The sequence below is a fragment of the Cyclopterus lumpus genome, chromosome 14 (assembly GCF_009769545.1).
Source record: "Cyclopterus lumpus isolate fCycLum1 chromosome 14, fCycLum1.pri, whole genome shotgun sequence".
In the NCBI taxonomy this organism is placed as follows: Eukaryota; Metazoa; Chordata; class Actinopteri; order Perciformes; family Cyclopteridae; genus Cyclopterus; species Cyclopterus lumpus.
In genome coordinates, this window is record NC_046979.1 from 3,993,027 (window position 1) to 4,009,083 (window position 16,057).

At 41.5% G+C, this 16,057-nt stretch overlaps 1 protein-coding gene and 1 long non-coding RNA gene across 4 annotated transcripts in view; both read right to left on the reverse strand.

The window, feature by feature from the left end:
- The window catches only part of rcc1l (RCC1 like), a 12,851-nt gene extending 5,780 nt beyond the window's left edge, over nt 1-7,071 (reverse strand). For 2 of the 3 annotated variants that reach the window (XM_034550355.1, XM_034550353.1), the window contains exons 1-9: nt 6,884-7,043; nt 4,891-5,176; nt 4,630-4,759; nt 3,796-3,924; nt 3,018-3,084; nt 2,460-2,511; nt 1,989-2,073; nt 1,465-1,646; nt 821-908 (exon numbers count right to left, since the gene is read on the reverse strand). In XM_034550355.1, the coding sequence (XP_034406246.1) occupies nt 821-908; nt 1,465-1,646; nt 1,989-2,073; nt 2,460-2,511; nt 3,018-3,084; nt 3,796-3,924; nt 4,630-4,759; nt 4,891-5,175 (1,018 nt within the window). In that variant the 5' untranslated portion in view covers nt 5,176; nt 6,884-7,043. Of the gene's footprint in view, nt 1-820; nt 909-1,464; nt 1,647-1,988; nt 2,074-2,459; nt 2,512-3,017; nt 3,085-3,795; nt 3,925-4,629; nt 4,760-4,890; nt 5,177-6,883 lie in introns of all 3 variants that reach the window. The other variant, XM_034550356.1, reaches the window with a different exon arrangement.
- A 6,641-nt stretch (nt 7,072-13,712) lies between these two features.
- On the reverse strand, nt 13,713-14,962 carry LOC117743286. Its single transcript, XR_004611092.1, has 3 exons — nt 14,895-14,962; nt 14,266-14,297; nt 13,713-13,741 (listed from the first exon to the last, which is right to left on the reverse strand). It is a non-coding gene; the product is annotated as an uncharacterized LOC117743286 (long non-coding RNA).
- Between the last annotated feature and the right edge of the window lie 1,095 nt (nt 14,963-16,057).

Below are 16,057 nucleotides of genomic sequence, written 5' to 3' on the forward strand. Positions count from 1 at the left end.
TCAAGAACACTTAAAAAACTTAATCAAAAGGTTTTCCTCAGATGTTATATACCGTTTTACCTCCATCCACAATGTATTTCACTTTTTAAACTGCCCCCATTTCCTTTGTGCATTGCATTGTGGGAAATTAGTGTCCATCTGTGTGCATCCTGCCTGCTTCGTGTACACCGCCGTGTCAATTTTCAGTGCTACAATGCAAATAAGCCTCAAAGAGACCAAAGAATACGTCAATCTGAGTTGTTTTTTTTTTTTTTTCCCCAGTTAGGACGGATTTCCACCTCTTGATAAATACCGCGTATATAAAATAACTGATCTGTGACGCCACCAAGAGGCCGAGTGAGGAGTTACTCCCCCAAACACCAAGCTGAAGAGCTTTGAAGCTGCAAAACTGTGAACATAGAAAACCTGTCTACTAAGCCATCAGGCCAGTCAAAAAAAGGTGTCTTTACTACTAAAAGGTCCCTTCGATACAGTCGGCCATTTCCTTTGTTTTCAAGCCACGTTCTCCGGTCTGAAAAGCCGCGTTTTTTTGATAATTTCTGTTGCCGGACTACTTTTTAAGGTCACTTAAAATAGGTTCCTTCAGCCCCTTTGATGTAGTGAATGGAATCTAGATGAGGAAGATGAAACTAAAGAAGGTCCGTCTCCACAGCAAATCATCCGTTGAGTGTTTGACGTTCATTTATTCGTGTTTTAGAACGCAACAGTCTTCAAACGATCTGAAAATGTTATCTCCTCCTTCTACCGCTCGTGCAATTTCTTCCCCATTCTTTAAAATGAGACGGGGAAGCCGCCGGCGGTCTCATGTGTGAACACTGACCGTTGAGAATGGCCACCTGTGTGCCTCCGCATGCTGCCTGAACCACCTTTCCACAGCCGACCAGAGGAAGAAGTCGAGGAGAGTTGAGCTGAAAGATCAGAAAGAAAAAAAAAAAGAGCTCAGTGACGGCGAATACATGAATAAACTTTGCTGCATTTCCAAATACTATAATTCATCGAGTGAATTGCTTCTTCTTTTTTTTCCCCTTCTACGATCTTTCTCTTTTGTTCTGCAGAGTGAAGCCGATGACTCATGTCGCACGGCCCGAATTATCTCGATGTCCACCAGGGGGCGACTCCTCTGGTTGTACTGGTCCTAGTGCTCTCTTGATTTAATCCACTTCTTATATACAGTCTAAGGGACTAATGCAAGATCTGCTCATGCGATTGATTTTGTTTTCCTTTGGAAAGAACGACATTTATGAATTTGGAGAGGGGGGAATAGGCTAAAAATGTTCAAATTTCACATCGTGTGGAGGTTAGACCTTTTCAACCGCCTGGACAGGTGAGTGACGGGCGTAAACAAAACCCAACGGAGACGTGGAGCCACTCTTTGTGCTGCACGACCAGTCAAGAGTCCCGCAACAGACACCGAAAGCATTTGGCCGTGAAATGCATTCTTTGTGCGCAGCTGGATCTTCTCACCTGAGTGGACTCGGTGACCGAGGCCAGCTGCAGGTATTCGGAGTTGCCCCATCCGAACAGCCGTCCGTCCTTGGACACGGCCAGGCTGCAGTCTCCATACGTGCTGATCTGCTGCACCTCCACCCCGGACAGATCCCCTCCCACCTGCACCGGACGGGCGCTGATGTCGTGGTGACCAAGACCTGGAGGACGAGGACGAAAGATACGAATCTCTCACCTCTTAATATAAAATTCGAGAGAGCTCCAGATGTCTCTATAATTGTCTCTGATCAGAAATTATTATAACATGTTATAACATAGTTATAATTAACCAAAAGACTTGACTACGCTGCACAAGATATTTGAGGTGGGTTTAAAAAAAAAAAAAAAAAAAGGTATACTCTATTTTTGGAGTGTTTCAACTTCACTGGAGCAAAAAATAATAATAATAAAAGAAATAAAAAAAGGGCGACTGTGGAGAAGAGAGAAGACGTTTCTCATCTGGCGTTGGAGGTTCAGAGGTCTGACGGCTGCAGAACACTGACCCGTCTGCCCATCTGCGCCCCATCCGCACGCAAACACGCCTCCGGTCTCGGTGAGGAAGAGGCTGTGATCCTGTCCACACGCCACCTGGGAACCGAGAAAGAACAACAACAACAACAACAATAAAAATAATGTACACTTTATTGATCCCACGGTGGGGAAATTATTCTCTGCATTTAACCCATCCTTAGATATTAAGGAGCGCACTTCGGACACGCAACTAATGGGGGAGAGCTGGGATCGACCCGGGTACCATGGTTACGGGACGACCACTCATCCCTACAACCGACCCCCAAACGGCGTTAAAAGACATGAAAATCGAAGTGCAAATCTACACGACACACAGGATTTAAAGTTTCTGTGAGGGGCTGTTTCTGAACCAGTCTGAGTTCAGTCCCGATCCTCTATAACCAGATGACATCGTGCAGGTTCACCAGAACCTCGAGGGAGAAGAGGGGCGAGGCGGCGCTCACCTGGACGACCCTGCTGTCGAAGCCGTCCACCTTGTGGATGATGTGACTGCCGCTGTTTGGACACGAGACAGAGAAACAAGCGATCCATCACTCGAGTTCATCCTTCTCTCTCTCAGAGACTTCCTTTAACCTCCCACAGCGACGCATTTACGGTTGGTCATATTTTCTAAGCATTGAAAAACTGGAAATATGGTGTGCTAAAAATAAATTAAATTAAATTGTGCATATTTGAATTTTTCTTATTTTAATGCAGAACTTGCATTTATTGTAGTTGAATTATTATGTGTCTTTATGCACCAAAACAAGACAAATTCCTTGCATCAGCCGACGGCCATTATGTCTAAATGGCAATAATCTCAGAATTTAGCAACGACGTAATAGCCCAAAGAAATCATGGCCGAAAAAAAGAAAAAAAAAAAAAAAGGTACCAAATCCAAGACCCCAAACGTAACATATTTATCTTTAAGAATCCAAGAACAAATAAATCAAGACTGAAAACGATTCATCTTCACATAAAAAAAAAAAAAGTAAAGAAATGTGTGCAGCTTCAGGACAAACCTGTAAACTTCATCTTCAACTATCAGCCTTCCACACTGGCCATACGCATTGTTGCCCATACTGAAAACTGGTAGAAAAAAAGAAAGCAGAGAGACAAAAAAGGATGAGGGGGTGACTTTAGGTTTCACTCACTTTGTAAAGCCGGAATATGGCGACACGAGCATCAATTTAATATGCTAATAAAAAAACATATTTTCTACTGTGTGAAATGTAAAAGGATCATTTAACTCCAGATCACACTGCGAGTGAGCCGCCGCACGTTAAGTCCTCAAACACTCCGGAACGAGACAAAAAAAAACCCCAACAACTCACAAAAAAGAATTCATAAAATAAAAACAACATTTCCCAGGACGTCATACATCGGTGGAGGGCAGCAAATTAGGCGTGAACCCATTCCACGTAATGCGATTTCATCAACGTGAAATGGTGCTCGTGAGAACATCTGTATGCTAAGTGACTGAATTTAACCGGAGACACTAATAGCCTTTTTTATAGATTACTGGGATTCTTTTTATTTATAGAAGAGACTTAACAGATGCTTGATAATCATTCATTTTTCAGGGATCTGTGAGCGGGAGGATGTTTAAGGACGGTTTGACTTGTTTTATCGGTAAACAACACACTGCCAGGTGTTTCCTTCTCCTCCAGTGAGCCGTGACAAACTGCCACAAAAGCCTCGAATGATTTATAGCGAAGTTCAGCTCGATATTGAACTATGTTCACGGCAGTTTGCCGTGGGAGTTTTCAGCTTCCTGGAAGTGTGAGGAGAGCCCCTTACCTCCCTCCTGGTCGGTGAGGATCAGAGAGTGAGCGCGACCGCACGCAACCTGAACCACTTTGGTCTGCAGCGGCTCGGCGAGGGGCAGAGCCACCGGGGAGGGTTCCAACATGTAGTCGTAGCTCTGATCTACAGGAGGCGAGGCGGACGGGGACAAAAACAAAAAGGTAGCGTTGTAAGGTTCATGTAGTAATCCTCAAAAACCCAGAAATTGAGGCCGCCTGCAGGATTCAAAGAGGGCTGGATGTGAAAGATTGTCCATTATAAAAATCACGCTGATGTCGTTATGTGTACAATTCACGATGAGACTTAATATAATAACATACATCATCAGTGCTTGAAACACAAATAGTCAACGCAATCACTAAATATATCCAATAAATATCTTATTGTTTGAATTTTGTCTGGTTTTTTTCAGGCATTCTATTCTATTCTGTATTTTTTCTTCTTCCTTTACTTCCATTTGAAAATGTGGGACAATCAGAAACACGTACACATTAAAATAAAGAAATACGTTTGGCTGCTTATCTGAAACAGAAACTGTTAAATACAAAAGGTTAATTCACAGCTGGTGTTATTAAAATTGGTACGTCGGTAGACTTAAAAACTTAAACACATTTAAAAAGCTTCATGATTATATTTACAGTTTAATTCCTCCCTGTAAGTCGAGGCTCCAAAGCTCTGACTTATAACTGATAACAACACGTATTTGTAAAGCAGTGTACAGCGGGTTTGCAGAGCCATTTAGCTGGAAACCTGTAAAGGAAAATAACACGCTAAAAAGATACTCAAACGATAATTCACTATGTAAGTTCGGTTCTGGTTGCGTCTTACGGCGGCTGTGCTGCGTGCGCTGGAAGCCCAGCTGGGAGTCCTTGTTCAGGCCCATGCCCCACAGCTTGATCACGTCTTTGGTTGGCGAGGCGATGAGAGTGAAGCCGTAACCGCAGGCAGCAGAGGAGATCTACGGAAGAGCAGCACGTCAGTTCAGTCTTAGAAAGTGTATATAAAGTTGTGTTTCAACAAGAACTCCAACGTGCATCGTGTCTATTGTATTAAAAGTGCCAAACCAAGTTTTAATAAAGCGGATTTCACCTGCTCGGCGGTCTCCAGTCTGTAAGGAGTCAGCTGGTATTTGCGGGGCGACTTCCTGCCGCTGTCCGGCACCACGAAGCTGGGGATACCCAGGGCGCCGGTGAAGCTGAAGCCCCACACAAACACTTTGTGGGTGGGCTTCTTGTGCTGGCCGACATACTGAAACACTGGAGCGCTGCTGCTCTTCTCCTGGGGTCTGGACGATTTACTGACTGTCGCATAAGCACAGACTTGAAGCCCCGCGCTGACATGTCTGGTGCACAGTCGCATGCACGAAAGAGCCATGCTACAGAAAAGAGAGGGGACAAGCAGACATCACTGTGAAGCACAGCAGGGGAAGATATAACACAGTTTAAGGGGAGGATATAATACAGTTTAAGGGGAAGATATTACACAGTTTAAGGGGAAGATATAATACAGTTTAAGGGGAAGATATTACACAGTTTAAGGGGAGGATATAATACAGTTTAAGGGGAAGATATTACAGTTTAAGGGGAGGATATAATACAGTTTAAGGGGAAGTTATAACACAGTTTAAGGGGAAGATATAACACAGTTTAAGGGAAAGATATAGGGGAAGATATAACACGGTTTAAGGGGAAGATATAATACGGTTTAAGGGGAAGATATAACACGGTTTAAGGGGAAGATATAACACAGTTTAAGGGAAAGATATAACACAGTTTAAGGGGAGGATATAATACAGTTTAAGGGGAAGATGTAACACAGATTAAGGGGAGGATATAATACAGTGTAAGGGGAAGATATAACACAGTTTAAGGGGAAGATATAATGCAGTTTAAGGGGAAGATATAATGCAGTTTAAGGGGAAGATATAACACAGTTTAAGGGGAGGATATAATACAGTTTAAGGGGAAGATGTAACACAGATTAAGGGGAGGATATAATACAGTGTAAGGGGAAGATATAACACAGTTTAAGGGGAGGATATAACACAGTTTAAGGGGAGGATATAACACCGTTTAAGGGGAGGATATAACACAGTTTAAGGGGAGGATATAACACAGTTTAAGGGGAATATATAACACAGTTTAAGGGGAGGATATAACACAGTTTAAGGGGAAGATATAACACAGTTTAAGGGGAGGATATAACACAGTTTAAGGGGAAGATATAACACAGTTTAAGGGGAGGATATAACACCGTTTAAGGGGAAGATATAACACAGTTTAAAGGGAGGATATAACACAGTTTAAGGGGAGGATATAACAGTTTAAGGGGAAGATATAACACAGTTTAAGGGGAGGATATAACACAGTTTAAGGGGAGGATATAACACAGTTTAAGGGGAGGATATAATACAGTTTAAGGGGAGGATATAACACAGTTTAAGGGGAAGATATAACACAGTTTAAGGGGAGGATATAACACAGTTTAAGGGGAGGATATAACACAGTTTAAGGGGAAGATATAACACAGTTTAAGGGGAGGATAGAATACAGTTTAAGGGGAGGATATAACACAGTTTAAGGGGAGGATATAACACAGTTTAAGGGGAAGATATAACACAGTTTAAGGGGAGGATATAATACAGTTTAAGGGGAGGATATAACACAGTTTAAGTGGAATATATAACAGTGTAAGGGGAAGATATAACACAGTGTAAGGGGAAGATATAACACAGTTTAAGGGGAAGATATAACACAGTTTAAGGGGAAGATATAACACAGTTTAGGGGAAAGATATAACACAGTTTAAGGGGAAGATATAACAGTTTAGGGGAAAGATATAACACATTTTAAGGGGAAGACGGACGGCGGATAACGATGAGTTATGGATACGACAAACACATGTGGAAAGTATCCTAAAATAAAGGTTTGGTGAATACGGTTAATGCCGAATGGGAACACCATGTTTGAATACAATTACAATTAGAGACACTTAAATTATTAGTAAAATCAACGCAGCGCTCTTTTCTGTTTTTCCACACGTGACAAGCTAGCTAACGCTAACTCAGTTTGAATTAACTTACCTCGACTTCCGGTTTGTTCTGACGCGTTTCGCGTACTGAAGAACTAACTCGTGCCGTTCAGAAAGTAATGTGAAGAAGCTGAAATGCTAAGTGTATATTTCAATGTCATTTTCGGCGTGTTTGTTTACCTTTAGTTAACCTCGCTGACTCCGGAAGCGGAAACGGCTCTTCTTCTTCTGCGGTTCTTTTCACGTCACGGAGGAGCATCGCGCCACCTACCGGTGTGTGTCACACAGTAAAAATACTCGGTTACATGAAAATGTCCTACATTGAAACGTTATCTAATTAAACGTATGTATACTTAATCAAGTATTAAATGTATAAAATGTACCCTGCAAATGTTCTACTAATATATTATTATTAATGTTATAAATATAACTCGTGCATTAATGTATAGTACAAGGTTACATTAGTTTCCACTGGAAGACTAAAAACAAAAAAAAACATTTACAAGATCAGCTCGAATTCTTATTGAAAGGCTACAGATAAAAAGAGGAAAATAATGTTGATTAATTTGATTTAAACGCTGAAAAAACCTCTGTACTTAGCCTCTATACTTACGTTTCTTTTATCAGAATTACTACAATAAACGATAGCTATGAGGGAATTCAATTAATGTATTAAAAGCTAAAATTACAAAAGTACCTGAATCTTTTTGCAGCATTGTTGGAGTCTGCCAGCTCTGTGGATGTGGGAAATGGGTCCACCAAATAAACGCTGCTTTGTGCAGGACTGATGTACTAAAAACACAGGAAATACATTAAATATCAATCAAAGATTATTGACAACATCCATAAAACAATGAAAGAACATAACGAATACAAATGTCGTCACTACTAAACATAAACTTCCAGTGAGTATTTTGTACATTCACAAAAGACACAATTGTCTCATAGTTGTCAAAGTTGATCTGTAACGCATCCAAAAAATAAACTTGATAAAACATTTTCATATTGACGTTTATGTAAATACCTTATTGTTAAAAACGTTGATCTAGTAAATTGAATCTGCTTTATCAAAATGAACTCACAGTCATAAACATCAACTAACATGACAAACTGTTCCTCCTGACCTCTTCTCTCGTCCCAAAGAGGATCACAGTAGCCGTATAATAGTTTAGAATATACAGTTTACTCCCCAAATGGAGCTCGTTGAGAGTGTGATGCGAGAGACACTCGATGATCTTAAGAGATTGAGAGACAGCCTATTAAACATCATCAATTGAATTACGTTTTGGACAATGACAACTGAATGGGTAACTGTGTGGTTGTTGTTAAAAAAAAGACTTGGTCAACAAATTAGTTTGCATTCACATGTTTGAAGTTTAGAATCGCATTCAAAAGTACGTTACTGTAAAACAAAAATGTAAATGCAAGCGTGGAACTGCATTTGCTTACCAGGCTCGTGTGGGAGTGGACGACGCCATCATCTACCTGCTGCAACGAGCTCAGTGGCACCTGGATGGAACCGGTTGCTCTGTGAGAATCACTTTCTTTGACTTCTCCAACACCATCCAACCACTGCTGCTGAGTGAGAAGCTGCGGGTGGTGGGGGTCAACGCCTCCACCGTCTCCTGGATCACTGACCACCTCACAGGCAGACCACAGTATGTCCGACTGGGCCGTGTGCTGTCTGTGACGGTGGTCAGTGATGTTGGAGCCCCACAGGGAACTGTTCTGTCTCCCTTCCTGTTCACCCTTTACACTACTGACTTCTAGTACAATTCGGAGTCATGCCATCTGCAGAAGTACTCTGATGACTCTGCAGTGGTCGAGTGTATAAAGGATAGACGGGAGGTGGAGTACAGGGCAGTAGTGGATGACTTTGTGGAGTGGGCCGGTAGAAATCTCCTGCTTCTGAACGTGGCCAAGACCAGAGGGATGGTGGTGGGCTTTTTGATATCTCATTGTGCTAAGGATATATGGACCAATGAACCTCTTAGGGGCATGTCCTGTTTTTCAATGCTCATAACTATTGGGACTAATCACTCTAAATGTGCAGGTTATGTGCACATTGCATCTTGTAACATGCAACTAAAATATTGTGCAATTTGAATACTAGGGGGCACTACAATAATTTGCCCAATTTAGCCGTTTTGGGCGTTTTTGGCTTGTTTTTGTCACTTTTCGCCATTATACATTTAAGGTTTCATTGCACAAAACGTATCCGATCGACTTCAATTTTTTTCAAGGATGATCTGAAGGCCTTAAAGATGAATACTTAGAAAAATTGTGACATTTCACCAAACTTCACTTGACGTTATGTGGACTCCAATAAACGCCCACTTTCTGTGTTTTGTTATGTTATAGACTGTTGCTTAACCTGAACCAATCCTTCCAAAAATAATCATGCATGATGCCAGTCAAGGCCTGAACACATTTACATGAAGAAACATTCATTTGTCATAGAAATAGCTACTAAAAAAATTAAATGACAAGTTTTAGATCACAATGTATTCTATTAGACCGTAATGTTATCATCTTAGGCGGTGCAGGCATCATATTTTTCATCTGATCGGTGGTGCAACATGATAAGCGTTTGCCCTGTGATCCAGAGGCTCGTGTTCACATCCAAGTCAGGGTTAATTTCTTGTATCACTTTCTTTTACATAACGTGGTCTAGACTTCACGTAGAGATGATGTTTAATATTCACATTCTCATTGCGCTACCTGCTGGCTCAACTGACTTGCTCGAATCTGCCCCAAACTTGTCAAGCTTGTTACAAGTCACGGCCTGAGGGTATCGACAATATAGATACAATATGCAACATCTGTCATAATGTAAAACAAATCAATTTACCAAATGCTAAACATAAACCTTTCAATTCAATTCAGTTTATTTTGTATAGCCCAAAATCACAAATTACAATTTTTTCACAGGGAAAAAAGGGAAGAAACCTTCAGGAGGGCAACAGAGGAGGATCCCTGTGTTGATGGACAGAAGCAATATATGTGATGTGTACAGATTGAACATCGTTGCAGGGTTAAAACACATTCAATGAATAAACCAAAGAGAACACATACGATTAAACCACACACCAACAATTACATAGGCCGATATCATATACAACAATCAAGAAGTTAAGTAAGGCATGTCAGATTAAATGAACATAATTAACTACTATATAACTTTGAAAGTGAAACAGAAATGAAGAATCACAGGAAGTTGTACATTTAACACATTTTGACAATGTCAATACGTTGCTGTGGTTTTGGGAGTTGTGGAAGCTGTCGTGGAGGTGGTTGTTTTTATAGTTGTTGGGGTGGGAGATGCGTTGGTGGTTGTGGTAGCGGTTAAGGGATAGTCATAGCTTTCGATGTAGCTTCTTCCACCAATACAGCTATAAAAAGAATTGTAGTCATCAAGGTTGAGATATTGCCCATCGCTTCAGTATGTGTTGTTGTTGTTTGATTTGCTGTGGTTATGGGAGTTGAAGTGGGGTTGGTGTGATATTTACTGGGAATTTGACAGCAACATCCCAGTATTGTTTCTATACCAAATTGGATGGGCATTGTTGGATGTAGGTTATTCCACCTACACAGCTTAAAAATAAATGATGAGTCATATGGGTTGTTGTATTGCCCATCTTTTCTTCAATGACAGAGGTTTTCTTTAAGGGTCGTGATAGATTTAAGAAGGAAAGACACATCCACCTGTTGATGGTGAAAACACCAAGGATGGGTATTTGCGGGTGTTGGTTATTCCCCCTACACAATGGTAAAAAGAATGTTGGTCATCAGGTTTAGGGAAGTTCCCAGATCCTCTTCCGTGACAGTGTCCTTTAGGGGTACTGGTAGTTTGAGCAGGATAGTCACATACCTTTTAGGATGGACTATAGACCAAACCTCCTGCTGGGCATAGTCGGACGTAGGTTATTCCAGCTACACATCTGTAATAAGAAAGTTGGTCATCAGGTTTACGGTAGTTCCCATTCACTTTTCCGTGACAGAATCCTTTAGGTGTACTGGTAGTTTGAGCAGGATAGTCGCATAAGTCTTTGGATGAGCTATACACCAAACCTGCTGGGCATGGTTGGACGTAGGTTATTCCAGCTACACATTGGTAAAAAGAATGTTGGTCATCAGGTTTAGGGTAGTTCCCATCCGCTTTTCCGTGACAGAATCCTGTAGGTGTACTGGTAGTTTGAGCCGGATAGTCACATAGGTTTTTGGATGAGCTATACACCAAACCTGCTGGGCATGGTTGGACGTAGGTTATTCCAGCTACACATTGGTAAAAAGAATGTTGGTCATCAGGTTTAGGGTAGTTCCCATCCGCTTTTCCGTGACAGAATCCTGTAGGTGTACTGGTAGTTTGAGCCGGATAGTCACATAGGTTTTTGGATGAGCTATACACCAAACCTGCTGGGCATGGTTGGACGTAGGTTATTCCAGCTACACATTGGTAAAAAGAATGTTGGTCATCAGGTTTAGGGTAGTTCCCATCTGCTTTTCCGTGACAGTGTCCTGTAGGTGTACTGGTAGTTTGAGCCGGATAGTCACATCGGTTGTTGGATGAGCTATACACCAAACCTGCTGGGCATGGTTGGACGTAGGTTATTCCAGCTACACATTGGTAAAAAGAATGTTGGTCATCAGTTTTAGGGTAGTTCCCATCCGCTTTTCCGTGACAGTGTCCTGTAGGTGTACTGGTAGTTTGAGCCGGATAGTCACATCGGTTTTTGGATGAGCTATACACCAAACCTGCTGGGCATGGTTGGACGTAGGTTATTCCAGCTACACATTGGTAAAAAGAATGTTGGTCATCAGGTTTAGGGTAGTTCCCATCCGCTTTTCCGTGACAGAATCCTGTAGGTGTACTGGTAGTTTGAGCCGGATAGTCACATAGGTTTTTGGATGAGCTATACACCAAACCTGCTGGGCATGGTTGGACGTAGGTTATTCCAGCTACACATTGGTAAAAAGAATGTTGGTCATCAGGTTTAGGGTAGTTCCCATCCGCTTTTCCGTGACAGTGTCCTGTAGGTGTACTGGTAGTTTGAGCCGGATAGTCACATCGGTTGTTGGATGAGCTATACACCAAACCTGCTGGGCATGGTTGGACGTAGGTTATTCCAGCTACACATTGGTAAAAAGAATGTTGGTCATCAGGTTTAGGGTAGTTCCCATCCGCTTTTCCGTGACAGAATCCTGTAGGTGTACTGGTAGTTTGAGCCGGATAGTCACATAGGTTTTTGGATGAGCTATACACCAAACCTGCTGGGCATGGTTGGACGTAGGTTATTCCAGCTACACATTGGTAAAAAGAATGTTGGTCATCAGGTTTAGGGTAGTTCCCATCTGCTTTTCCGTGACAGTGTCCTGTAGGTGTACTGGTAGTTTGAGCCGGATAGTCACATCGGTTGTTGGATGAGCTATACACCAAACCTGCTGGGCATGGTTGGACGTAGGTTATTCCAGCTACACATTGGTAAAAAGAATGTTGGTCATCAGTTTTAGGGTAGTTCCCATCCGCTTTTCCGTGACAGTGTCCTGTAGGTGTACTGGTAGTTTGAGCCGGATAGTCACATCGGTTTTTGGATGAGCTATACACCAAACCTGCTGGGCATGGTTGGACGTAGGTTATTCCAGCTACACATTGGTAAAAAGAATGTTGGTCATCAGGTTTAGGGTAGTTCCCATCCGCTTTTCCGTGACAGAATCCTGTAGGTGTACTGGTAGTTTGAGCCGGATAGTCACATAGGTTTTTGGATGAGCTATACACCAAACCTGCTGGGCATGGTTGGACGTAGGTTATTCCAGCTACACATTGGTAAAAAGAATGTTGGTCATCAGGTTTAGGGTAGTTCCCATCTGCTTTTCCGTGACAGTGTCCTGTAGGTGTACTGGTAGTTTGAGCCGGATAGTCACATCGGTTGTTGGATGAGCTATACACCAAACCTGCTGGGCATGGTTGGACGTAGGTTATTCCAGCTACACATTGGTAAAAAGAATGTTGGTCATCAGGTTTAGGGTAGTTCCCATCCGCTTTTCCGTGACAGTGTCCTGTAGGTGTACTGGTAGTTTGAGCCGGATAGTCACATCGGTTTTTGGATGAGCTATACACCAAACCTGCTGGGCATGGTTGGACGTAGGTTATTCCAGCTACACATTGGTAAAAAGAATGTTGGTCATCAGGTTTAGGGTAGTTCCCATCCGCTTTTCCGTGACAGAATCCTGTAGGTGTACTGGTAGTTTGAGCCGGATAGTCACATAGGTTTTTGGATGAGCTATACACCAAACCTGCTGGGCATGGTTGGACGTAGGTTATTCCAGCTACACATTGGTAAAAAGAATGTTGGTCATCAGGTTTAGGGTAGTTCCCATCCGCTTTTCCGTGACAGTGTCCTGTAGGTGTACTGGTAGTTTGAGCCGGATAGTCACATCGGTTGTTGGATGAGCTATACACCAAACCTGCTGGGCATGGTTGGACGTAGGTTATTCCAGCTACACATTGGTAAAAAGAATGTTGGTCATCAGTTTTAGGGTAGTTCCCATCCGCTTTTCCGTGACAGTGTCCTGTAGGTGTACTGGTAGTTTGAGCCGGATTGTCACATTTTTTTCCGTGACAGGGGTTTCCAGAACGAAATGCAAGGCCAGGTAAACCTAAAGGAATTATAGTCAGATATGTGTTAATAGCTATTTCTGAAAGAGCACATATTTTCCTTCTGCATAATACAAATGTATAAATGTAATAAAAGGGGATTACATTAAAGATAACTGCATTGAATCACCACTAACCCATCCCTTCCTGGTTTTCCAACAATTGTTGAGTTAAGGACATCATTTATTGAATAGTAAGACTTATGAATCATACATGTTATAAACTTACCCAAGCTGGCGATGATCACGCAGAGACCTTCAAAGTGACAGACTGGTTAATTTCGGGTTTAAACTCAGCTTAACAGTGTTAAATGTGTGTATTCTTTTCAATGAATGTGTTACTTAAATGTATTCTTCTAGCGTCTATAGCTGCAACTCTGGCGGTGTTAAACGGAGTGAATACAAAATATATTTAAAAACATAATTCTTAGCACTAAGACGTTTTCTTTCCGTATGTTATAATCATCCACAGCGTACATGAAACTAACCGGAGACAGGTAACACTGCAACACACGGTTAAAAGTGTCATACGATAACAGAATATATACAGATTATATTTCGTTTGCTCTCAAGTCCGTTTCACAACACCGGAGTTACAGCTGAAAGAATAAGGCTAACATATTGTCACATATGCCATATAAATACATCTGCATCATGAATTCATATACAGAGCTATCTTACTCGAGATGAAGCAATGATATTTTAAATCAGTTAATTAACTAATTAGGTAAATATGTTTTTGACCCTTTAAAAAACATTAACTTGATCGGCGTGCCTTACCTGCAATTAGAGTGAGCTTGAACATGTTGCCACTATGTGGGTAAGCAGAAACAGAAGCATTTGATTAATATGCAGTGGAAACAATATGAAGAGAATTATTAATTAGACAAATCCTCACCCTGAACTATTATTAATAAATTGGTACCACAAAGAAAAGTTATTTCAAGTCAGACAACCGCACAGCTTAATACACAAACTTGCTGCATTGTCTTTAGAAAGTGGGTCAGTTTCATATTCTGTGGTTGTTCCAGCAGTGCTACGAAGAAAAAGTTTAATTAAAGTATTGGAACAAAATATTTTTGACACATTTCACAAGTGGTGTACTTTTGCATACATGATGTAATGATGTAGCCAGCAGCCACTGATGTAGTCTGCCCCCACCAAAATACTTAAGGGATATTCTCCATTCTCACCAAGATAAACATTTAAATTGTCAAACATAGTGACCAGAATTGAGAGAAAAATGTACAATACAGCTATAAAATGCCCAAAGTATCGGTATTGAGTCGGAAGGATAGGCTGGTACTCAGCATCCCACACGTACATATACCTGTATGAGATATATGTAGCAATAAAAAGTAAATTAGTGAAAAATATGTTTGTAAATTCAAATTAAAAGGTATACTTACAAATGGTGAAAGAAGCACACCGTCTCTCTGCTGTGACTGATGTCTGATAGATTTTCTGCTGCGATGCTTTATATGGGTATGGAACTGACGAGGTGTGGCAATTTTGAAGGTCAGACATTTTTTATTGTACACTGATGGAAACTGGCACAGAAGAAAGGTGTGCTTTGGCAATGGATCAAACATCCAGCTTAGGTGTTCTAATGCTTCGTTAATGGCAGACGTCAGAGGAGAATGGCCAAACTGGGTAACTCATCAGAAGCAGAATCAGAACCCTTTATTGCCAAGTAAGTTGGACTTACAAGGAATTTGTCTTGACGGTTGGTGCATAACATTGGACAATAAGACAAATATACAGCCCTTGAATATGTTAAGAAGCTGTTTGTGTGTCGTGAGGTCTTGGTCCTGATGGACCTCAGCCTCCTGCCAGATGGAAGAGACACAAACTGTTTTTGTCCAGGGTGAGAGAGGTCAGCTACAATCTTTCTTGCTCGCTTCAGGGTCCTTGAAGCGAACAGGTCTTGGAGGGCCGGCAGATTGCAGCCAATCACCCTCTCGGCAGAGCGGATGATACGCTGCAGCCTGCCCTTGCAGCAAACCAGACGATGATGGAGGAGCAGAGGATGGACTCAATGATGGAGGTGTAGAAGTGCACCATTATTGTCTTGGGCCAGAAAAACTGGTAGAAGACCTCTGCTGTAGAGCCCTGCATCTAGTCAGTGTGACATTTACTCTAGTAAGTCCAAGGAACCTTAAGGTTAGATAACCAAGTCTTTAAGCGAGTCCAGTCTCATAACACTCAATTTAATTACAATCTTAAGTATACAGCTCTGGCCACAGCAAATAATAAACATAACCAATAGGTTTACATAAACTGAGAGTTACAGCCATTAATCAAGCCAAGTCTACATCTGTGTTTGCTTCATTCAACAACATGTGGTAAATTAAAAAACACTCCATTTAAACACACAATCAATAACAACAGTTATCTTTCCAGCATGATCAGTTCAAAGTGTGGTTTTCACCTGTAGTTCCTGGCCAGTTGCTCATAGATTCCCTGAGATCAACAAAACAACGTCATGATATGTCTAATATGCAAATTAGTTGAATTAACGATACATGCACAGAACACATTTTTGAATTGAGGAACAGAATGTAACACATCT